Raw genomic sequence first — 25,725 nt, 5'->3', positions numbered from 1 at the left:
ATTTCATTGCTCAGATTCTGTCCCTGCAGCTGGTTTTCCCTTACTGGCTGCATTTTCTCAGGCCCTTTGCTGATTTGGGTGCTGCAGGACGGGCTCAGGCTCCGTGCCCACACTGGGCATGTGTAGTGCTCTACTGCTGAGCTGCACCCTAGCTCAGCGCCCCAACACGACCTCTCACGCCCAGTCCTTGTCTTCGGCTTCCTCAGCCTCCCGCACGGCTGCGATTACAGAGCATGCTCTATACCAGTAAGTGTTTGGCTTTTCCCCTGTTCCAGCTCCAGGTCCTGTACTACATTTCTCAGAATCAGGGCCACCCTGTCCCAGGTTGGGGTCTCCTCTTTCTTCTCTTATCACTCATGTTTCAGTAAGCTCAGTTATCTCTGAACTCATCTTAGCTTAAACAGCTGAAACACTGTAAAAAAGCTGGCAGCAACTGAATTATGTTTCCCAATGACTTCTGAATGCCAGATTCATATATTCTGTGGTCAACTTAACATCTCCACTCAGATACTCCTCACTAGGCAGGTAGATGCTCCAAATTCAGCGCTTCCAAAACTGAACTCCAACCTTCTCCTTCATCCTTGAGCACAGCGCCATTGTTTTCTGCCTTAGCTGATGACAGCTATGCTTCCACATGCTCTTCCTAGTAAGTTCAGCATTATCCTTTATTCCCCTCCTCACAACTCAATTTTGGAGTGTCACAAACTCTGTGGGCACTTTCAACTTGTGTCCTGAAGACAACACTTTTTCATCAACCACTGTGGAGGGAAATTTCCCAAGCCAAACCCAACCAAGCCAAACCAAAAGAAAGACTCTTTGCACTGAGGAGATAAGAAGGCAGCATTTAATCTTTACACCAGCAGACTGTTGGATTTTCATGCCAGTGGACTGTTGCAGAGATAATTCCTCCCAAGCAGCCACCCTGAATCAGGAAGGAGTTTAGTCTATGTAGAATTAGGAGTAGAAGGTACCAGTCCAGTGACCAAATGTTACATGATTGGTTCCATACACTGAAGCATACACTGATAGGCTAGTCTTGAAACAGTGGCAAAACTCCAGGAACCAGGGAGGGGCTCTTACAGAGTGAGCACAGTTAAGGGCATTACGGTAATATAGAAGTGATCTGGAAAGAGTGCCTTTTCTGAATGAGCATGAATCAGCCCAAGGTGCCTTCAGGTGCACACAATTGCTGACTTAGTGCCCACCTGCAGCGGGGCTGTGGCCACTGTGCGGGTCAGTTGAATTTAGCAGAAACAGCAGAACAGCAGCTTGGTCAGTGGCCTCGAATTGACCGTGAATATCTGTAAGTTTATCATCTCATGAGCATGCCTGACACCACCCCCGCCCTTCCTCAGCTTCCTCAGTACCCAGCTGACAGAAGCTGCTTATTACAGGGCTCCTGCACTTACCTTTGCCTCTAAATGTTTATTTTAAGCATAGAAACCAGGGTTTTCATCTTATACCATTAGTTGGAACTCATCACCCTTTCCTTAGACTCTTACCAAAATTTCCATTTCCTTTAGAGTAAAAGGGCTCCTGCTGTGACCCACAGGGTCTGAGGCCTCTGCTTGCTGCTCTGCCTCCTTGAACCTTCTGATCTCAGCCTGAGCTCCCCTGCACCCTGTTCTCCCTGCTTCACTGGTCCTCCACAGTGTCAGCAGTGCTCATCTGCATACCTAGCTGATGAGACTGGGTGCCCTGTCCTTCGGTTTCTGTGCCTCTGTGCAGGCTGCAGGCCCCACTCCCCTCTGGCCTCCTAAGCATGGCTTCTGTCAGAAGTGTCCTGTTTCATCCACCACTTGCTATCTTCTGCAGAATCTCAGTTCCATCCTTAACTGCTCTGCTTTCCTAATTTTTCATGTAATTTTCACTTTCCAGTATACCTCGTATTTTAATTAGGTTTTTATGTTGATCGTGTGTTGCTTATCTCCAGTTCAAGACTGAAGTCCCACAAGAGCAGCTTCTTTGTATTCTTCCTTGGTTTTGCCAATCAGCTAATATAGTGCTGAACCATAAGACACTTAATGCTCTTCTGTGCAGCTCATGAGCTATTTTCAGCTCATATTCTATGCTAATGTATCTTGGTCATTACTCATCTTTGAATGGAGCTACTACTTGTTAGAAACTAGAGTAGGGTGTGTAGTAATCTGGAAGGCTGAGCTGGGAGGCTGAGCCAGTGGGTCTGAGTCTCACCAACCTAGCAAGACAATAAATGTAAAATTAAAAAATAAAAATGTACTAATGATATAGGGTTAAATTCCCAGTACACACTCACACTCACATACATACACACGGAAATGAGAAGGGGTGGGGGGAGATTGGAGAGAGAAGTTGGAGGAGTGAGCTGAGCCACTCCAAGCTTTGATTAAAATTTGTAAATGTTGGACTTAGCCTCAGGACACCTCTTTCCTTTCCTGCTGGAACAACTTTCTGACCTTCTAGTTCATAGGACTTGGCAGACTAGAGGAGGAAATCCCTGGCACACATCTGCTGCTGCATGCTGTTCTTTGCTTTCTGTTTTTTCTTCACCCTGCTTTCTCATTCAGCTCCTGCCTGACCCAGCTGTCTTCCAGAGTGCTTGTCAGTCAGCCACCCATGCGGAGCATGGAAGGATGGGGCATCTGAGTGCCACAGCCTGGACTGGCCCTCACTGCGAAGCTCCTGAGAGGTGTCTTTGGAATGCCGTGCATGTTAGGGTTCTGTGGCACAATAGAGAAGCAAAGAGAAAGAAGAAAGCCTTTATTGAGGACATGAAGGGGAGCACACTACTTGTGGGGTTGGGCTTTCTCTTCTGCTGGATACTGAAGGGCTGAGGGTTATGTGACCTCTGACTGGAAGCTGCGCTTGGGACCGGCATTGATGAGGCATGGGGAATGGATTGCAGTTCTCTTCGTGTGCATGGGAAAGGAGAGAGGAAGTTATAATCAGGATGAGAGGGAAGGAGGAGGAAGTGGTTGTCAGGGTGTCTTTTTGCTTCGACCTTCCACCATGTCAGACCACCACCATGATGTCCAGTAATTTACCCCAGGGCACAATTTTCATTGCATGCTGTCAAGGGCAACGTTTTCCTGGTCAGGCCTGGAGAAGGTAGAGAGGAGGGCTGTGTGCCATCCTTTCTCTCATCAGGCATTCCTACTTTCTGCAGCGTACAGTGGGCTTTTCTACTATTCCTCAGCGTTAGGTTTTGTTATTATGGCTTCCTGCTTGATCCACTAACGTGACTGCTCAGGTCCGGGGGCATCGTTCAATTTTCTGTTCTTATTTAGTGACTTTTCAGGAAGGCAAATGAACCAAACTGCCTCCACATTGTGTCACGGTGACTGAGAATTCTTTTCTTTCCTGTGAGTTCTGACATTTCACTCTTCTAAGTTTCTTCCTCTGTTTAATTATCATGATTTTCTGCAGAGATATCCTGACTCTACAAAAATCTTCCCAGGGCACAGTGAGAGAAGGACATAATTTTTGCTGTCATTCTAACAACTCTGAATATGCTGATGCTGATGGGAAACTCCCCTTGACTTCAGACTGACCCTTCCTCACCTCTCCTCCCTCCTCAGCTGCACTGGCCATGTTTCCCCCACTCATTCCTGCTGCAATGAAGCAAGAGATGGGTGTTTACATTGGTCACTCTGCCCTTGTCTGTGTGTCTGTCATGCTCAGTGTGGCAGGTATGGTTCTCTGCTCACTGTTATAAATCCTGGACAGCTGGGGCCTTTAAAAATCTACTTTGCATATGCGACAATTAGTGCTGCTAATTTTTTTACTAAGCAAATTACACTGGGAGAATCTTTTTTTCCCAAATATTTTAGTCATCCAGGCATTGTTAAGTGCTTTGGAGCAGTAGATTTTAATTCTTTTCTCTATTTTTAATTCCTTATTGGGGATTGCTACATACAGGAAATTAATGCATCGGTGCATCAGAGTGCAATCAAATAACTCAAGAAAGTTAATGCTCTTTATCCAAAAGCTTAATATACTTCTGTAAGCACCTGACACATTTGTCTCAACAAATTGTTTACTGCCTTTTCTCAGAAGGACAAAGCTGTTCAATTTAACATACTTGAACAAATGAATTTGAGTTTCTATTAAGTGCCCAGCACTGAGGAACACGAAAGTAATGAACAGGAAGCCTCACTGTTGAGGGCGTGAGGCACAGTCATGATCACTTCTAGCACAAGGGGCTACAAGTGATAGGTTCCCACAAGCACAAAGCACAGGGCAACTGTGGTGATATTAACTTAAAAAGCCTGTGTTTCAGAGAGTTCATTCCCCTCTCTTTTTTTTTTCCAAAACCTTGGTCCACGCTTATCATGGGTGCTCTAGGGTTGAAAACATTCAGTTGAAAAAGTATCACATATTCTGAAACATGGCATTACTTTATAATAATTAGGAGAGAATATTAAATGAAGAAGCTTCTTTGTAAGATGGATTCCACTTTTATAGATGTTAAAATATGGAAGACAGTGTGTCTTAAAAACAGCAAGATGCAGTTTTGAGATTCTCACCTGGCTAGTGTGTCTGATGCTGTGGTCCTGTGCCTGTCTCCATGCCCATCCAGTGTGTCCTGTGTCCCTCGGCCTCTAAGGTCACGAGCTTCTTCAATACCTGAGTCTCAAGTTGGTGAGGCACTGTGTAAATTCCTTCCATTTTCAAATGATTCTCAAGTATCACTGCTAACATTCAAATGAGTACATTCATTAGTTGAAAATTTTAGGAACCTGGAAATTTGGGGAGAAACATGGTACCAGATGAGAATAATAAAATAATTTTAAGACCTTTTTTTCTATGTTAAATAATTTTGGTAGACTTCCATTTATTCATCAAATAATTTATTGATTATTTGTTGAGCACCCATAAGTGTCAGGTATTGTTTTAGGTGTTGGCGATATATCTATGAATAAAATAGACAAAGATCCTCACCTTCTTAAAATTGATGTTCTATTAACTAATGTATAACTGTCAGAAAAATAAAACTGTGTTTCATTGGTGAGAGAATTTTGACATTAAAACTTTATGTGTGTCTGGGGTAAAAAGTAGCAAGGGTTGTTTTGGTTTATTCATAAATATTGTGTAGTTACTTTGGAAAAGAAAGACAAACTGTTGTTAGGAGGAGGTTGAAAGGAAAGCAAATGTTGAAACCAGTCAAAGAAGGACAAATTAAAGGACAATAAAGCAATTTTCCAAGGGGACTGTGAATAGTACTTTAACAATTACTATTATTTTAAGTTAATTGAACATACTAAACATATCAAAAAATCGTGCTGCAAAGTAACAGAAATTGAGTGATTCTGCAATATAATGGAAACTGAGCATATTTCCAATAATTACTCTGAGGAAATATAGTCTGATTGAACAGTCAAACATGAGTCAGAAATTTCTGTAAACTTTTGTGCATTGTATGGCTTAAAATTGGGCATAAACATATGTTCATAGATATCAAAAAATAACTCTTGGTGTTCTTGGTACATGTTTAGTACTATGCACAATGAACAGAAATCTAAAGCAGCCCTTATGGGAAATTCTGAGATATTTTGCAAAGGCCAGGTAGAAAGTGCTGAGAGGGTGTGTGATAAACTGGCTCTGGTCTTAGGGATCTGGGAAGTGATCCTGCGGAAATGAAGTGTAAGCTGAGGTGGATGGAGTGCACAGAAATGCTGCTCCACAGGGAGAAGACTATGGGAAAGCCCCAAGGCTGGAAGAGTGTAGAGAACTTATGAACAAAAGACCACATTTGCTAAATTGCACAGATCAGGACTTGAGGCCATTTTACAGATTTAAACCAAGGATGTTAAGTATTTGTTAAAGATCTAAGGAGTGGCTGACCACCTACTCTGCACCCGGAGAGCACCCTGTAGCTGCCCCACCTGGAGGAAGGAGCTGGGCTGAGCTGTGGGAACCTGCTCCAGCCTTGCTGACCACCTACTCTCCTCCTGAAGGGTACACCACAGCTGCCCGACCTGGAGGAGGGAGCTGGGCCGAGCCATGGGAACCTGCTCCGGCTTTGCCTACAAACTTCTTTCGGCCTGGAGAGCACCAGCACTACTGCCACCACCTGGAGGAGGGAGCAGCTCTGCTAAGGAGATTTGAGGCCTACCTAGGGCATAGGGGCGATCTTCTATCAGCCTGGGAGCTTTGCCATCCAAGGAGGTGGATGGTTACACAACATCCGATCCCCGGGAGAGTATGACATCCTTGCTGTAGGGGGTTGGGGGCCCGCTGGGCTTGCAGCCACATTAGATTGGACTTAGCGGAATTTAGGCCTGCCTGGACCACACAGGGTGGCCTTCTTTCCATCAGGGGAGCTTTGCTGCCAGAGCGGGGAGCTATGCAGCTTGAGGAGGCTTTAGGTCTACCTGAGAGGAATCTGACAACCTTCTTTTAATTTGGGGGCCTCACTGCCCAAGGAGGGAGCTATGCTACCAGAGGAATCCCAGGAGTTCAGGACATAGGAGACAATTTCCAACACACCCAGGGGAACATTTGAACAACACTTGAAACATGGAAATATAGAAAAATTACAAAATGAAAGACCAAAATGCAGTCTCAAACATCCAGCCCATCCCAAGAAAACCTAGGAGCCATGTACATAGAAAAAATACATGCCATATGACTGAAATACCTGAAATAGTAGTAACCAAAATAAAGAAGCAACTCTGGGAAGCTTTACAGGAATTCATACTAGAAATAATCTCCCAGGTAAAAGAAGAAATGATAAAAGAAATGAAGGAGATGCTGAATATATCTAAAGAAGACACAGTCAAAAAAACTTGGAAGAACCAAACAAAAAGATAGAATCCCCGGATGAGCAATATAAGAAACAAACAGAATACATAAAGCAGATGCAAAGAGATATGCAGGAAATCAAAAATTCCATAGAAAGTTGTAAAAACTGCCTCAATGACAGTGACGATAGAATTTCAGACCTTGAAGACAAGATTGCAGCCAGTGAACAGGAAAGGAAAGATATTAAAAAATAACAAGTAATCAGGAAATAACAATACAACAGCTGCAAGATGATGCAAAGAAAAACAACGTAAGATTGATAAGGATAAATGAAAAAAAAGGGGATAACATAAAGGATGTCAAGAGGATATTTAGAGAAGTGATAGCTGAAGATTTCCCAAACATGAGAATGGAAACGGATATCAGGATCAGTGAAGTATATAGAACTCCAAATAGCCATAACCAAAATAAAACTACACCCAGACATATAATAATTACCATCCCAGAAAGCCAACAAAAGAATAGAATATTAAAAGCTGTCAGAGAGAAAAGACAGATCACATATAAAGGAAAACCTATCAGAATCACAGCAGACTTCTCAGCACAAACAATAAAGTCAAGAAGAGCATGGAGTGAAGTATTTCAGATCCTAAAGGAAAATGATTTCCAACCTAGGCTGATGTACCCTGCAAAACTGTCCTTCAAAATCAATGGAGAAATAAGATACTTCCATGACAAAGAACAGCTGAAAAACTTCATGATCACCAAGCCAACCCTGCAAAGAATACTGAAAGACAGACTAGATACATTTAGGAAAAAATCACTAAACACAGCAGACAATTAAACAGAACAGAAAGATAAAGATGCAACAGCAGAAAGATAACATGTCAACAATAAACTAATAAATAACAGTTATAACAATTAATGTAAATGGTCTCAATGCACCAATTAAAAGAAACAGACTGGCAGAATGGATCAAGAAACAAAATCCAACCATATGCTATTTACAAGAAACCCATCTAACCCAAAAGGATACTCACAGACTGAAAGTCAATGGATGGAAAACAATACTTCATGCCACAGGACCCAAAAAAAGCGGGGGTAGCTATTCTGTTTGCAGACAATGTGAACTTCAAGCCAACAATGATCAGAAGGGATAAGGAAGGTCCCTACATACTGGATAGGGGAAAACTCCAAGGAGAAGAGATAACTATCTGAAATATATATGCACCAAATTCCAGAGCACCCAGTTATATAAAACAACAATTAACAGAAATGAAAAACCAAATTAGCAGTAACACAATTCTAACAGGAGATCTTAACACACAATTGACACCAACGGACAGATCAACTAGATAGAAAATCAGCAAAGAAATAAAAGAACTGAATCGCACCTGTGAACCAATAGACTTGATAGACATATACAGAGTATTCCATCCAACAACAACAGAAAACACATTCTTCTCATCAGTACATGGGTCATTCTCTAAAACAGACCATATATTAACTCACAGAACATATTTAAATAAATGCAAAAGGGTTCTAAATACCCTGTAATACTTTCATTCTCTTGAATGGTTTCACACTGTCTTGATATGTTTGATGCTATAGAATACGAAGTTGTACTCAAATATTTCAAGGAAAGAGACACTATGGTAACTACTATTATGTCAGGTTATTTATCTTGTGTCAGGTTATTTATCTTGTGGTGAAACACTGTGTTGCTTACACTGTTCTGTTCTGACCTGTGTTGTTATATTGTTATGTCCTCTTTTATCTCAATTTCCCCCCTTTTTTTCTTAAATTAATTTATTTTTTATTATTTTTTTAATAAGGGAAAAATAAGTTAAAAATTAGCAGGATATATTATAGTAATTTTTTTGTTTTCCTGTTAACTTGATTTTAACCCCTGTATTGCTCTCACCATCTTGTTTTGACTGATTTTACTCTTCTGTTTTGTTTGATAGTATCAAGTTTGAGGGTATAGGCAACTACTTTGAAGGCAACAAGATTCACTATGATGCCCATTCTGGTTTGACTATTATCTTCTTTTGAAGTCCTATAAGGTACTCAATGTTTAGGTTTTACTGATTTTGTTCTTTACTGTTTTGTTCAATTTTATTATACCTGATGATATAGGCAACTGTTTTTAAGATAGCATGAGGCATTATGGTAACCATTGTTGATCACCTAGTATTCTGTTTTTACATCTTGTACTATGTCCATCCTTTTGTTTCGACTATGTTTTGTTTTGTCACATTTGGTTTTATTCTCTTCAAAAAAAAGTAATAAGAACTGTGGGAGTAATAAAACCGAAAATGTGTAATTGTTATTGTAAAAAAGAGAGGAAAAGAAAGTGCCCTAAAGGATATAACTGCATATATATTTAAATGTGTAAGATAGAAAACCATGTTACGAGGTTTTTGTTGGATCATTGAGCAGAAAAACATTTGCGATCTCACTGTTTGAATGTCCATTTTGTATGCTTTAATTGTGTAACTTGAACAACTATTTCTAAGATGACAATATGTAATCTATTAACTACTGATTCTTACTGTTTATTTTTTGAAATTCTGTATTACTTGTACCCTTTTACTATTTTGTTTTGTTTTTTTTTTCTCTTTAAATAAAAAAAAATTTAAAAAAGATCTGAGGAGCAAAGAGGGGTCATTAACGTTTTTTAATTAGTAATGTAAGATCTGTATTTGTATTTTTGAAAGATTGCTCTGATGATAAAATGTGTAATATAAAGAGGGAATATTTGGTGCTCTAAGTAAAATATAAGTCTGGACTTGGAAAGATGGTGGAAGAGTTGGGAAGACATGAGTCGATCATGAAGTTTTAAGAAGAAAAGCTAGCAGACACGTCGTGGGGTTGTGACAGAGGCTGAAGATTGAATCAAGGATGACTTCTATTAGAATTGTGACTTCATCAGAGGAACAGGAAATGGTGATACCTGGTAAGATCAGAAAGGAGCTCGCTGAGGGTGTATCTTTGAGATGAGGCTGGAGTGGTAGCTCAGTGGTAGGGTGCTTGACTAGTGAGCTCTGGCCCTGGCTTCACTCCCCAGCTCCTCCACCAAACACAGACGAATGTCAGAGAAGGCAGGTGGATACACTGATCTCAGGGTCAGTGGAAAGACAAAGGTTGAAGATGGATGGAATAGAACAGAATAAATGAAAGGAAAAACTGATACTAAGTCATAGAAAATTGGATAATTAGAGATGAGATAAAAAGGTTGAGTCCAGAGAGATAGGATGTGAATGGCCAGGAAAGTTAAAAATATGAGCTTAGCTACTGGATGATTTCTTAGACATCTGGAAAATTGGAAGAGTTTGTGCAGAGACTGTCAGTATGTGGGGCACGTGTGACAATTCTGTGTCAGGACAGAAAATGAGTTTAGATGAAAATGCACTTAGGGGTGATGCTGAGGAAAATTCCCACCAGATTGCCCCTTTATCTCTAGGAAGTAAAAGGTTATGTTACCTCTAGGAGGAAGACGTTGTAGGAAGAATCATTGCCAGATACTTGAAGAAAACAGAGATGGTTTACGGAGGCTATCTAGATATTTAGGAAAAGGAGGATCCCAGCAGAACCCAAAGGGATTGTCCTGCCTCAGCAATGGTGCCGTCCTGTCCACTTGTGTGTGCTTTCTGCAGCTGTGGCAAACAGAGAGGGGCAGTTTTATCTCTTTGTTACTAACATGACAAAAAGCTTAACATATCTAGAGGATGGAGAGAGCACAGCAAAACTGTTGGGTTACAGAGTGTGATAATGGTAGCCTCAGTGATTTTATGAATCTCTATTTATTATTTGTTCGTTTTAAAAGTTAATGATACAAAGTTTTGTAACAATAAGGAAGAAATATTTTACTAGTGAAGAATAAGTGGATGAGTGACCAAGAGCCAGGATTTTCCATACTGGGTGCTTAGCTATGTTGTCATGCGATTGTTTCCCTTTGTATCATAAACCTTTTATTTCCCTATCGTGCTATCTGTCATCACACATGTACCTAGCTATAAGGTATTGGCCCTTATTATAGGTAGAAATAATGCTACTGAGTTGACTTTCTAATGTATTTTCTCCATATTTTCTATACATATACATTTTAAGGACCCTGGAGACATGAATTATTGCCTGAGGGAATTATAAAATTATTTGATATAATTTTATGGGGACCACTACTTATTTTCCCTCATTTTCCCATTTTTCCCTGGGAAAAATGATTAACAACTGAATGCTAAGCATGTTTTTTGATTAACAACTGAATGCTAAGCATGGATTTTCACACTATGTTATGTTTAACCCTTGGCAAATTGGTGAATTCTGAGCAGATGTTTTAATTAGAAGTTTTTAATGCATGAGGAAGCCTAAGATAATAGAATGAACATTTCAACTATGCTTATTTAGCAAGTGCATATATATGTGCTAATTAGCATAATAGCACAAAACATTTAATTTGCCTGTTAAGATGGCTTTCAACTGCAAAGTATTTAGTTCTTTCTCATATTTTTCCTTCTAACAGGGGAGTACTCATCAAATTAAACACCATTCCTTAAATTTTTTTGGGGGAAGACCTAGTCAGAAATAGTTTTAATACTTTTGAAGTTTTGTACATTTTTTCACATTTTTCAGAACTACATGTGAATATATATCACCTTACATTACATAGAAAAAACTATTCAGACATATAATTTAAAATAATGTTTATTACTTTTTCATCACAAAAGTAATAAAGTAAATATCTGACTTTCTTGACTTTAATTCTTTGATTTTTATAAACTACAGTTTCCCAAAAATTCAAGACCTAAAATATTTCTGTGCTCAAGTCTTAATCATGAGTTGTAAGAATGATATGTAAATCATGTCATTTAACATGGTTTTTCCTCACAAATTTAGTTATCTTCCCAAATGCAGTAACTTATAGAAGAAAATGTTACATCTTTAATTTTTGTTTATAATAAAGATGATATTAAGTGAAAAGGCAAATTTTAAAAAGGAAAGAATTTGTATATTGTTATATATAGAAACATGCTATGACATTAAAACAACTCAAAGGACAGTCAAAATCTTTTTCATGTTTAGTAATTTATCTGGAACTTCTAGAATTCACTAACTTGAAGAATCTTCCTATAAATTGAGGGCTTCTGAGGACATAGAAGGAAACCTGGGTGTTCAGTTTAGATGTACTGAGTGTGGGATTTCTGGAGACATCCACAGGAAAGTATTAAGTGATTTTATTTATTTCTGGAGTAAAGAAACAATGCTCCAAAGTGAATCCAGTGGAAGGACCAGCAGCTGAGAGGTAGCTTGGTTCACCAAAGTGGGTAATACTCACTGGAATAAGAGATCAAACTATGAAAGGAGAGCGCGGCATCAGAGCCTGGAGGAATCTAACGTTTAAAGGTCCAGTAGAAGGGCGGCTGTAAAATAAACTGAGGAGAAATGTTCAAAGAGGGAGAGACTTACTGGGGTGCTTTTGCCAGGCAGGCCTGGGAGACTGTTCTCAGAAAGCAGAGCTGCTTATGAGTGCAAAGTGTTATCAGAGGCAAATAAAACAGGCACTGAAAACGTGGTGATACGAAACTCTATAGAAAAGGGAAGAAAAATCTGGCAACGAGTTCTTCTCTCTGAGTCTTTGGACAGTTGTTTAACTGTGCAAATTAGTTTATCTCCACTTTAAGTCCTAATTAAATTTAACTTCTGTGGGTTTTCTTGGCATTCTTATTCTGAATGGGACTTGATGGAAAGGAAAAGGGAAAACCTGCATCTGGTTCAGCTGATTCCTCGCTTCTCAGTTCAATCTGACAACAAATATTACCGAGCAGTGACCGTCCGCTAAGAGCCCTGTTAGACATGAATAACCTGCGAAACCTGGATAAATGAAATAAACTGCGGCCCTCCACTCTGGTGCATCTGTCAGTCACTTGGTGACCCCTAAGAGGCCCCTGAGGACCACTGGGACCTCTGAGATGAACGGAAGAGTGTGTGCGGACAAGCCCCGGGGAACGCTCATGATTGAATTCTGCTGTCTGTCAGAACTGACTCCAGTTGACCAGACAGTTTGTGACTCACTTGTTTTCTCTGGTTTGACACGAGCTTTCAGTGATTCGGTGACACCAGCGCTGTCCAAACCTGTTCCACTCTGACCGCACTGATGTGAACTGGTTTTTCTCCCTCACGACACAGCAAAACTAAAAAGCAACGATATCAAAACAAAGGCTTTCTCTTTATTTAGGTGACAGTGTTGTGGAGGGTTACTACAAGGCTGTCTTGATGTTTTTGGCTTACAAAGCATGCATGTCGCATGTGGCTGTCTGTGGTTGTGTGTGTGCATGTGTATACGTGCATGTGTGTGTGTGCGTGTGCACACGCGTGTGTGTGCCTGTATATCTTTTAAGCTTCATTTCCAGAGCAGGACTAATGCTGATGCTGGTGGAAAGCTGCATAGCTCTTCAGGGCCGAGCTTAGCTTCAGTGCTACTCATGTCCCTGGCTCTGGGATAGGTGTCACTATCAAAATGTGAGTGTCACAGAATCCCAGGGGATCTGGGAATGTATGTGTCTGTGAATTTCCGTGGATTTCAGCGGGCGAGGAGGAGACAATGAGAAGTAAAGTGGCCTTCGACATCTCTGTGATTGAGGTGTGCGCCTGCGGAAAGAGAGAGCTGTGCAGGGCATCGCTGCACATCGGTACACAGCAGCGTGTCCAGCTATGGCTCACAGGTTGTGGGTGGCCCTGGTCAGCTAGGAGTGCCACCCCTCATGAGATCACAAGGTTTTAACAAGATTATGTGATTTTAACAGCAGTTTTCAGGATTTGGGTGCACGATACTTGGTGTGGACTCCGCAGATGACACAGGACACTGTGCTGAGCAGGGCATAGCGTGGTCTAAGCCCCATCTCCTGGCACTCAGAAAACCAGTGGAAGCCAAGCATTACAGACGGCACATACTTGTGTGTATCTGGACAAGTAAAGCAGCAGTTACCCACAGGAGTCTGCCAACCTCCCTACATGTGCACATGCCCATGGGACGGGCATTTATTCTACTAAGTGGACATGTCAGGTGTCGTAATTAAATTATAGGTGGCCCTTCTCACACACTGGGGCCCAGACAAGCCAAAAGGTCGGACAGACATAGTGTGTGCATGTGGTACGATGTTACTAATTCAGTTAGGATTGTATCCTGCGCTGGGGGAGGGAGGCGGAGAGAATATATATCCGCTATGTGACAGTGCTGATGAAAATGAATGTGACTATGGCAGTTTGCAGTATCTTCTCTGCATGGAAAAATCTAGGCCATTATTACTTTATTAAAACCAAGGAGAATGTCCACTCAAGTGGATGCTACAGTAAAAAGGAAAGAGCAGATGGTGAGCATTACCAAAGTTAAGTGACAGCTTTGATGAGTTTTGATCCTCAGAAGAAACGTATTATGCATCATTCTCCTCTAACCCCATAACTGATATAATTATATTCACTATATGTCTGGATACAGATGAGACCATTGGGTGTGATGAATACAAGCTGTACTGACCTAGTGTTCCCCCTTATTCTACCCCCCATCTCCATGTATTAATCCACCTATTTACCATTACTAACTTTATCTTCCCTGGTCACCTGCAGTCCTCTTCTTTAGAAACTTTCACGATTTCTCCATAAACTGGTGCAAGCCAACATCTTACCTTGTCCTGTTCTCTTCTCTGTCAGATTTGCCCTCAGTTCTCCTTGGCATCTTTGGCAAATCATCCAAAACTCGGTGTGCCTTCTCTCTGTATCATAGCCACAAAGGATTCTGGTTCTTACTTTCTTCAGTTCCTGGTTTTTACTGTATCGTTAATTGCTTCTTAGACACTAGTGGAAATTTAGCCTGTAAACAATATAATCTTGAAGTGTTGCTTAATTTCTTTGGGTTTCATAGTCCTTATCTGTAAAATAAAGAAGTTATCTTAAAGTCAAATTAATTTTGTGAGCCATATGGTCTTGAGTATTCAGATCTGATATTAACAGATGTAGACAATATTTATATGACTGAAGATAGATGCTCCATAAATTTTTAGTTAGAAAGATAGGCATCAAGCCAGATTTAGTCTATGAGCTGTGGTGAGCCAACCCTAAGAGTGTGCTATAATCTCTGAGTTTCTCTCTATTGCTGTGAGTCATCAATGGGCTAAAGTTTTTGCTTAAAATATCTCTTCAAAGGTTATCACCCTAGTTAACTGTCATTAGAGGTGATTTATCCACATTTAACCAAAGTGCAGAGCATACTGTGTTCCCTGAGTTGCCTGCCATCGCCACAGTTTTAGAGATGTAAACTTTGACATCTCTCTCTAACATCAAAGGCTGAAGTTTTCTGTGAGTTCTTCATAGCATATCACCTCATGTTGTAGTCTTTGCAGGGAAACATTTACTATAAGACACATAATTTACAGGATTATTTTCTTACTTTACTCCATGCCTATTTAGAAGATCATGTTCTTTGCCAGATGGACAGCATTCTATCTTTGCTTCCATTCACTCCACCCGGAGTCTGCCACATACTAACACCAGAGTTCTTCCTGAGAGAGTCTGGAGAACGTCCCTTTCTGTCCTTGGAACAGTCATCAGCATGTGACTTCCATGTGTGGTGACCATCTGTGCTGTCGACAACTGACGCGCACTAGCATTGCTAACTTCATTTCTGCCACTGCTGTTTCTGTGCCACGGGGCTGGGGTCGCTCTGAGAATTAATGGAGTTTTGGGGGTTCTCCTGTGGCTTTGCCCTTACTTACTGTGCCTTTGGTTCTTTGTTCCTGTTTTACCCTGAGAAATTTCACTCCATCTGACAGAACTGTCTTTGCTGTCAGCAGTGAGTGTCCCTCATCCACAACCTGTGGCAGCCTGCAACGCATTCATTTGTGAGGTGGCACTCGCACAATTCTAACTGTGCATAGTCTTGTTTTCTGCTTCCCAGTGTTATGTTATCTCACCAGCTTCTCAAGGCGAAGCTCTGTCTTCTTGGAGTAACAGTGTTTGTAGAATAAAGATAGGAAAAAATGGGTAAGGTACTTAAAAAGTTCTGAGTTCCCTTAAAAATATGATTGGAATTTCACTGTATGAATGTTCACTTTATAAGCTTTAATTTAGTGATATGGACAACTGTTTCTGGGAAGATAATCTGTAACCTATTAACTGGTGATTTCGTACTGTATATATTTTTTTCTAGAAATACTGTATTATTTGTACCCTTTTACTGCATTGTTTTTTATGTCCTTTCTTTTTCTTTCTTCTCTCTTTAAATAAAAAATATGATTGGAAATATAACTATGTTATATTATTAACTATATTATGTTAGTATGATTATATCTCCAGATCTCTTATTTATAGTGTCTGTTGCTGCCATGACTGTGCATATGGACTTCAAAGGCAAAATCTACCAAAACTAAGGAAAACAAGAAGTTATTTTAAAATCTCCTCCAAAGTTATTTAGTTCTGATAATTTTACAACTTAGACGTAGCTTAAAATAGGATTTTTTAAAGTATAGTATGGTTTAACACACTTATCTAAAATATTTCTTTGAAAGGAGAAAATGCATAGATTTCATACCATTATTTATAGGTCTTAACAGCATATTCTGCAGAACCATCAGGTTTGTTTGGCTAATGGACTGACTGAGACTGTCTCACTTTGTAGCTCAGGCTGGCTTTGAACTCAGGCCATCTTCCCGCCTCAGCCTCCTGAGTGCTGGATTACAGTTATGAACTATCACACCCAGCTTTTCTCCAGAAACTTCACAGAAGAGTCTAGACTTTCCAAATCATACAAAGAAATATTGCTAGAAAAACTTAACAGTGAGGATTGAGATAAGTCTTGAAGGATGGGTATGCGAGGTCCTGGGCTCTCATGAGATGCACCCACAGTGCAGGGAAGATGTTGATGTGCTCAATGCTGCACATTGGGTGTACTATGGGCTGCCAGCTGCCTGGGTTTCGTAAAACCAGTGCTTGTCCAGGGACCTCTAAATTATGAGACAAAGTATGAATAAGTCTTAAGTCACCGAAACAATTTAATGAGGCAGAAACATTCAAAGAACAGACCAAAGCTCCAATTAACTGGACTCCCTTTAGGCAGCAAAGGGCCCTCACCACCTTCCAAGGCTAAGAGCTACTATACAGCGAGGTTAGGGAAGCAGTCCTCACAGGGTGACATTCTGGTCTGTCTGCACGTTCATTTGTAAATGAAGTGGTATATGTAAGAGGAAATAAAGTGTAAATAGATGTGTTTGCAGCAAATATGAATTTAATGAAAATCGTCATGTCCTCAAAGACAATCAGAGGACACTTGTGAAATTATACACATATTTCTAGTACTTTTAGCCTATTAGCATAATGGTAACTTGAAGTACACCACAGTTCAGGAAAAGACACACATTAGGAAAAATATGCCCACTAATCAAAAGGAGTTACATTTTCCTAATAAATGAATCATGTAAGTAATCTTGCTTTGCACAGGTTCACCTTGTTTGAATAAATGTTTGAAGCCGATGGATTTGCTGCAGTAGAATGAAAATCACCTGGGACGAAGTGATTCTTCACTCAGTCCCACGGGATGCTTGATGACCATCCTGGGAACTGTGTAAAGATAATAGGAAAGAAAGACGGTGTTGCAGGTTGCAGTGCCAATATGTAGTTGTGCAATGAAGGAATCTTGCTTGCTTGATTCCAGGGTTGTGACACCACTGAACTGAATAGCTCCTGCAGCGCCAGTCCTTTTGAGTGTGTGATAATGTCTCTTTCCGTTTGAATTTTGCATAAAGGTTAATAGATTCTGTTTAAAATTTTCTTTCAGGATCATTTTAGTTGTAAAAATGATTCTATTTAGCACTTTTACTTTCCTTTCCCTGTCATATTTCTAGCGGATGGCTTAATTAATTGATTTTTAAAAATCTATTTCAAGATTTACAATAATCTGAATACTGGTGATGCTCTTTGCTTGAAAATGTCTGGTGTTTTAAAAAACCATGTTAGAGTTACAATGAAAAAGCTTCTTAAAAAGAAATTTCTAGCCATTGCAAAAAATGGACAGATTTCTAAGATAAGAATTATTTTATAACATATTTAGATAATCATAAAACACACAGGAACATAATGAAAAATATCAGCAAGTAACCGACAATAAGTTATAATTCATATTTTAAAATAATCTCATGTCAGGGATATAGCTCAGTGTTACAGTACTTGCCTGGCAAGCACAAGGTCCTGGGTTTGATACCTGGTATAAAAAAAAACACACAAAAATCTCAAACTAAGGATTTACCTCACTTTTTAATGTATTTAACAATGCTAGAATAAAAAAAAACCGTGCAAGTCCATCATGAAATGCCCTTCTTGTTTGAGCTCCTTTGGTTCTTGGAATCCTCCACAGTGGCTTAAATGGGACAGTCCACACTTCTTTCCTTCCTGTCAGGGTCTCAGATGGGGGTCTACCCAGTCTGCATAGTCTCACAGCTGAATGTGGCTTCGGTGTCCCTGGTGTAGCTGGATTCATGTAAACAGGTAACATAACTGTCAGCCAGACTGCCTCAGGTCTCAGTGGATAATTAAGACTTCCTGAAATTTCTATAGTAGCTCTTATAGATGAGGAAGATGAGTGACTGAAGATCTCAGGTCTGAGCTACTACACAGCAACAGGGCAGGGTCTTTGACCATTTGGGGGTGCTTAGGGTTGGTCAATTTTAGAAATGCTGGTAACTTTTAAAAATGCAAATACAATTACAGAACTACAAAATAGTTTTGAAAATTGAACCAATCTTTATTTCCACATTAAACCACTCAGAACATTCAGAACATTATACTCTGTTTTGCAGCAGGAAAAAAGAAAAAAACAACTAGTAAAACAAAACAAAACCCAAAACCAAAAAACCCTGCCAAAAAACCGTGATTATCAGTGCACTTCCACAAGCCTGGGAATGAGAGAGGGCAGAGTTGCTCTGCAGAGGTTTCCCCCACACCTTTCTAGTCCCCCACTCTTGGGCAACAGCTCCCCATGGTGTGTGGAAAGCCCAGGAAACCCCACCACAAGCCCTCTACCGTTACCTAATCTCTTCTTCCTGCAATGACATTGTTCCATTCTGCACCCCATTAAAAACAGCCTTCTGTAGACTGACATGTTGGAAAACGTTTTAGCAACAAATGTGACCCTCTCTTAGGAACGTCTGTAGTGTCATGGCATGACTCAAAGGAGCTGTGACGCTGGGGTTCAGGGTCACTGGGACAGGTTAAATAGGGAGTTTTGTAGCAGACCTAATGATATTCTTACAGCTTAGTAAATTACAGGAAAGTGGTAATCAATCTGACTTCTCTCCCGAAACTGTTGTTTAGCTGTGAGCTGTCCATTTAGAAGAACAAATCGCCATTGTATGTTGAGAACATGAGATGTGGACCCTTAGCTCAATTTTCTGCTGTATGATCTGAGACAAGTGTGTATTATTTCAGTAAATAGAATATATAAAAAATAAATAGAATATGTGATTTAGTAAACAGAAAAAGTATTCTAGTTTCAGGTTCTTTATGAGTCATTCTGTGCTCTACTGAAAATTAATCAGTACTGGGAATACACGATCCTATTTCCATCCATGTTTGCATAGAAGTTAGACAGATTGCTGCTTTAGAAAGTAATCTGTATGTATGAATGTCTATTTAAAATCTCTCATCCATAACAGTTATATATATTTCCATTAAAATTTTTACCAGTTGTCTGGGAAATTTTTAGCTTGTTTCATCCCTAATAAAGTTTCAGCAGGCTGGATGTCAAGAGGGAAGCTTCTTTAACTACTTTAAAATTTATTCTCTGGTTACCTTGGGGCCTCTTTCTTTGAGTTTGATTTCAAGCTATTTAGATATCAGTAACTTTATTCAATGCATGTGAATAAAGTCATCCTGAAGAAGAAAACTGTACAAGTGCATTTCTGCAGGGCAGTGAGGACATTTTCACAAAAACAGGGTGAAAAGAAGGGAAATTAAAAACACGGATGACAACTGTGTGCTCATGATGCAGATCAAGCATTCTGACTGCGTTCTGCTTGTTTTTAGGTGGGGTACACTGAAAGGAGCCAGAGGAAAAAAGGAAAAATTCTGGGTATGTAATTCCTTTCACTTAACAATGGAAGGTGCGGAACTGTCTGAGCCTCTGTTATCTGCTTCATTTTATTTAGTCTCATCTTTAGTCACTATGTGATGTGTTCCACCTGGGTTTTCTTCAAAATAAAGCTCATTATAATCATTTGTACTATAGTAATAGACCTATTCATGTTATTTTATTTCAAATCACAAAAATGTTTTTTAAAAATCAAGTATCACCAGGACAACTTTTTAAAATTTCTATTAATGTTTAGCCCACCTCAAATATGTGTATATGTCAACCAACTTCCTTTGTTTTACATATAGTAATTATATGTTCATATGTGTATTATTTCAGATATTCAGTTAATTATAGTGCATGCCATCAATTGTCTTAAATCCTTACATACTTTTTTCGCAGAAGTCATATAAAATCATTTGCAATAGTATTCAAATATATATATGATGCTATATTAATGCAATGTGTTTTATAATTTGCAAAACGATAGATCACATCAGGATGGCTTGGTAGACTTTTTCACAATGTATTTTCAAACATCAATCTTCCAAATATATTTGGTTGGTATTTGAAGGTAATATGCTTTTAAGTAGAAGGATTCTTCTTTATATTTAAAATGAGATTTAAGAATATTTTTCTTATCAAAACACAACTTCCAGTAGATAACAATTAGCATTAATGCCCAATACTTAAACAGACTGTGGCAGAGAATGTGTTATTTGAATACCTACAATTAATTTTCCTTGTCACATTTTTCTTAAGCAAAATCTCAGCAATGTAGCATTTAGAAACTCTTAAGTTCCTTGAGTAATGTATTGAACACCAGTTCTTAGCACTGGTACTAGATACTAGATAGCTGTTTCTTGAGTAACTAAAGGAAACATGCAGGTTAAAGTGTGTTGTACTGCACTCAGGCTCCACCTGAGCACTTCTGACACAGGGCCCGTTGAGTAGTGTGGCAGGCATGCACATGCACAACGCGTGTGTGTCCCTAGTCACACGCTCCTGCGCCTTCACTGTGACCTGTGCGCTAGCCTCTGAAGCTGCTTTGGTGAAGTAACTCATCATTTCTGAATGTCCTACCTATTAAAATATTCTAAAGTAAGCATGATTTCATGGGGTGGGGGCAGGACTTCATTCTGGAGTGATTTTTATGGATAAATCGTTGAATGTAACTACCAGGAATACAAGAAGCAGTCAGTAACATGTTTTAGTAGGTCACACAGTTTAGCTGGCTTTTTCTTGTACTAACCTGTGTACTTATTAACCTAGGTTTAATATTGTGTGTAACTATTTACCAGAGTATCTAAGCACAAAGCATAGGCGAATATACCATTGGAATATAAACAATATTCATAGGATGAATGGAGAAATATTGTCATATATTCAGAAAAACTCGATTCAGCAAAATAGTTTTTATTTTATATAAAATTTAGTGATCAGTTAATTTAAATACAAAATCTTTATGTACACTGAAGTGTTTTACAAAGAACTGTGAAGGTTCTGAAGGTTATTCTGCACATATGTGTACATGCACGCATGCACACACAGCCTATGGATCAGGAGCAAAGCATTGGTGATTGACACCCATGCAACAACAATGCGGAGGTAACTCTCGCATGCGGCATGGGTTCCTGCACTGTGTCCTGCAGGGGCTGAGATTAGACCACGAGGACTTTCTACCCAGGCGACAGAGTGTGGTTATACCATGGGGGAGGAGAACAGGGCAGTGGATTTTCTCCTCATATATATACAAGAGGGAGAGGATAGATTTCGCCTTTCCTCTGGTGAAAGAGAAAACTTTCGCTTCATTAGAATGAGATGGAAAGGATTCTGTATTTTCAACACTAGCTTGTAGAAATAGAACTTTTTTTCCAAGTCATAGATAAACTCCAGATCAGGTCTCCAAGTACTGAGGTTTGATCCTTTTGATGCGCAAATACTGTCTTTGGGAGACAGTGCTGTAGTAATTTTGGAAAATGGGGCTTAATTTAGGACCTTGTCTTCCTCCAATTCTTAGCCTCTCTCAGAAGGTAAATTTAATCTAATTATTTCTTCAAAGCAGCATAGTTAGCTGGACAAATGTCTAGGAATTTAATTCTCACGGTATGTGAACAGTAAATATTTCTGGCAGAAGTAAAAACAAACATTTCTCAACTTTATACTTGTATTCTATTGTGTGTCAAGAGCACTGAAAAACACGGGTAAGTTTTATTTTCCCACAGTGATATGGAGATATTTGAAAATAGAATTTGAAACTACAGCATAGTTTTAAAAATAATAATAAAAATAGCTGGATAGCTTTCAATGCGAGGAGAATGTAACACACAACAGCTATGTATTCCACTAAATGGTAGAAAAGTGACAACACAGTTTCCTGACAAGACAGATGAATCTAGACATTTCTTGGCTTGGGAGCCTTTCGTCCATTAGAGAGAAACTCCAGGAGAGAGATCCAATTGGAATGGGATCCAGAGGACCTCAAGTTCCAGCTCACTCTTTCTGAGGACTACATCTGGAGTGCAGAGCAGTGTGGAGCTGGAGGGAGGCACAGACAGACAAGTCTGCAGCCGTGCAGGGCCTGCTGAGGGGTGTAGGGTCCTGAACAGAGTCGGAAATGCGCGCCTAACTGGCGCAGGCTTGTAAATATCTGAAACCTTGTGTTGGACTGAAGTAAACCCCAGGTTCTCTCCAGCTCTTGCCCAGCCCAATTCCTGGCTGAATGGAGGTGATGAGTCCTTCAGTTAGCAAGATCTCTAAAAGAAAGGGGTAAAACATTTTGTCTATGAAAACTAACCCCACTTCCAGTAACTGTAAGCACTCAAAAAATACCTAGTATATAGTTAAAACTACAGGCAATTAGAGAAGAAAAATGTGACCAATAATAAAGAGAAAAAAAGCTATCAATAAAATTAATAGATGAGGGGCAAAGGATATAGCTCAGTGGCAGAGAGCCTGCCTGGCAAGCGAGAGGTCCTGAGTTTGACTCCCGCTACAAAAGAAAAAATGAGATATAGATATAGGGGAATGAAACTCCTAAGGTACTATATGTCTGCTATGAGTTCGTGTTCTCTAAAATCGTAGGATGAATTTTAGGAACAACAGAGGTTAAGAGCAGGATACATTTATTGAGAAAGAAAGCTGTCTGTGAGAGAGACAGAAAGGGTCTCCAGTGGGTTGCCAAGGACTCTGGCTTTTCTGGGAACATTTATAAAGCAAAACCATGAAGTGAGATGGGTCCAAGGTGGGGTAAACGTGGGAACTGGCAAGGCAGATGGGCATAAGGTGGGTCAGAACTATGGTTAACTAATACCATAAACTGTTCAGGTATAATTGACCAAATTGGGAAAATAGGACATTGCAAGCAGACTGGGATGGTGACTCCTGGCTTCCTCAGGGACATACAGACCTCTTTAGAGTATCAATCCTTAACATGTGAGTGTATTTGATCTTTTGTCTCAAAGCCTGGTCCACAGCAGGAGGTGTCTGTCTCTGCCACAGTCGCAAGTTATCTGTTCTTTTGTACTGACTCCCTTGAGCACCTGGCTCTGTCTGACTGCCTATAGTATTTCTATCTAACCCAGTTGCCTGTATCAACTTCAGACGTATGCTTTAGAACAGCAGTTATAAACTAGATTATGTAACACTGAGATTAAAAAAGGGAAATTTAAAGAAAGAATTTCAATCTATGAGAAAAAATTTTACAACTGAATTTTTAATTTTGTGAATGTCATTTCTTACTGTGTGTTAAATAGCAGAGAGAATTGATGGTTCCAAATATAATTCAACAAAATAAGCTCGTAACACATAAGAAAATATAATGGAACAAAATGCAAAACTGACCCAGAACAATATGAAAAGATAGGTAGAATAGAATACAATGGAATGACTGAACATACATGTAATTCTAGTGTTAAGGTCTGGTGGAGGGAGAAAAAAAAGGAGAAAGAGGAAGGGGGGGGAAGAGAGAGAAAGAGAGAGAGAGAGAGAGAGAGAGAGAGAAAGAGAGAGAGAGAGAGAGAGAGAGAGAGAGAGAGAGAGAGAGAGAGAGAGAGAGAAAGGGAGAGGGAGGGAGGGAAGGGGGGGAGAGAGAGAGAACATGAGAAAGAGAAGGAGATTGAAATAGAATTATTGTCTTGGATGACTAATGGTCAAGTTTTCCAAAATTAAGGAATATTAATCCAGGAAGCTCCATAAATTACAAGTAAGAGAGATCAAGAAAAAGCTAGCAAGGAATTTCATACTAAAGTCGCTGAATGGACACGATAAAGAGAAACGTTTTAAATAGCTAGATTTTAAAATGATACATTACCCTTAAGAAAAACAACCAGAAGACTGATTTCAACATAAAAATAGAGGGAAGAAGACACCAAAATAACAGTGTGGAAGTACTCAATAAAGTTATCAATAATATTGATGTAGGAGGGGTTTCAATGGTGACTCCTGGTTTCCTCGGTGATAGAGAACTATTTGGACTATCAATCCTTAGGATATAGGTATGTTTCCTTGCTTCTTGTCTTGAGATTTGGCCCATAGGCTGGAGGTATCTCTCTCCTGCAAGGCTGCAAGTTATCTGGTCTTCTGCTCTGGCTCCTTTGACGGCCCAGCCCTGTCTGACTGCCTGTATTTCTAACAAAATCAGCTGCCTGTAACAATATAATGTAATAATACTTATCTGAAGCTTTAAAACTCTCTCTTTTTTTTTTTTTTTTTTTGGTACCAGGGCTTGAACTCATGACCTCGTGCTTGCCAGGCAGGCACTTACGCCACTGAGCCAAATCCCCAGCCCTAGCTTTAAAACTCTTAATAGAAAAAGTGAATATTAGAAAAAAGCTCAAATATTGAAAATACTTTTTCGATAATCTGAAAAACCAAATCCAATGATGAAGATAATATACTTGTGTACCTAGAATTTTGTAACTGGTACCAGTTTTATTTGAAATGAAAGCAACATTAAGACATTTTCAGTCAAATGGGTAGAAATAATATAGTTTCAAGAAAAAAATGTTAGAATCAAAAGATTATTAGGTTAGCATTTTAAAGTCTTTTGTTTAAAGTCTTTATTAAAAAAGTAGCTCATACCTAAGTGAACACAAAAAATCAGAAAAACATTACACGATTTTATGTAATTGAATCCTATACCACAAATGATAGAAATATGTGTTCTCTTAGGATGCACACAAAATATTAGCCAAAGTGAATTATATACAAATACATAAACTAAACAAATTCAAAGTACTGAAATTGTAGCATCCCAAAACTTTTGTCATTCAGGTAAAACATTGAGAAACCTCATAGAAAAACAAATGCATTGAAAAAGAAGAAAAAGTTAAGTCTGTTTTTAAAAAGAGGTTGAAAATATTGATGGCATAAGCTGAAAAGCTCAAATCTAAGGAAGAATGAAAGAAGTAAAAAGATGCACATAGAATAAAAACATAAACTGTTCTTTTTGATGAGCTTATAGTGATTAGCAGTTTAGATATCTATCTTGTATACGTGTACACACACACACATACACACACATGTATACCTATATACGTATCCTCTTTCCCGTTCGTTCTTTTCTCCTTCCCCCATCCCAGTTCTTCTTTCCTTTTGAGCGCTTGCTTTGCCTTTTATTTTCATAATATCTATTGTACCTTTTGGATCTTATTTACTCTTTTGGTTTTTTCCCACTAGGGAGACAATGTGAGTTTGATCATTTGGTACATGCCTCAATCTTGTGATTGGAACAACTACTTTTAAGATAACGATATGCAATGTATTAACTGGTGTTAATTTTCTAGTATTTTTAAAAATTCTGTCTTGTTTTTATCTTTTTTTATGTTTGCTTTTTGTTTTTAACGTAAAAATGCACATATAAATTAACAGAAAAAAGCAGTCAT

At 39.2% G+C, this 25,725-nt stretch overlaps 1 protein-coding gene across 1 annotated transcript in view; it reads left to right on the top strand.

Moving 5' to 3' along the window:
- Positions 1-25,725, top strand: part of Tinag (tubulointerstitial nephritis antigen) — an 84,230-nt gene that overhangs the window by 43,782 nt on the left and 14,723 nt on the right. The window contains exon 10 of the mRNA XM_003462300.4: positions 19,795-19,840. Coding sequence (XP_003462348.1) covers positions 19,795-19,840 — 46 coding nt within the window. The remainder of the gene's footprint in view (positions 1-19,794; positions 19,841-25,725) is intronic.

This window comes from Cavia porcellus, unplaced genomic scaffold (assembly GCF_034190915.1).
Source record: "Cavia porcellus strain 051 isolate PalLab524CR breed Dunkin Hartley unplaced genomic scaffold, mCavPor4.1 scaffold_7, whole genome shotgun sequence".
NCBI classification, from domain to species: domain Eukaryota; kingdom Metazoa; phylum Chordata; class Mammalia; order Rodentia; family Caviidae; genus Cavia; species Cavia porcellus.
This window is presented reverse-complemented; position numbering and strand designations above follow the sequence as displayed.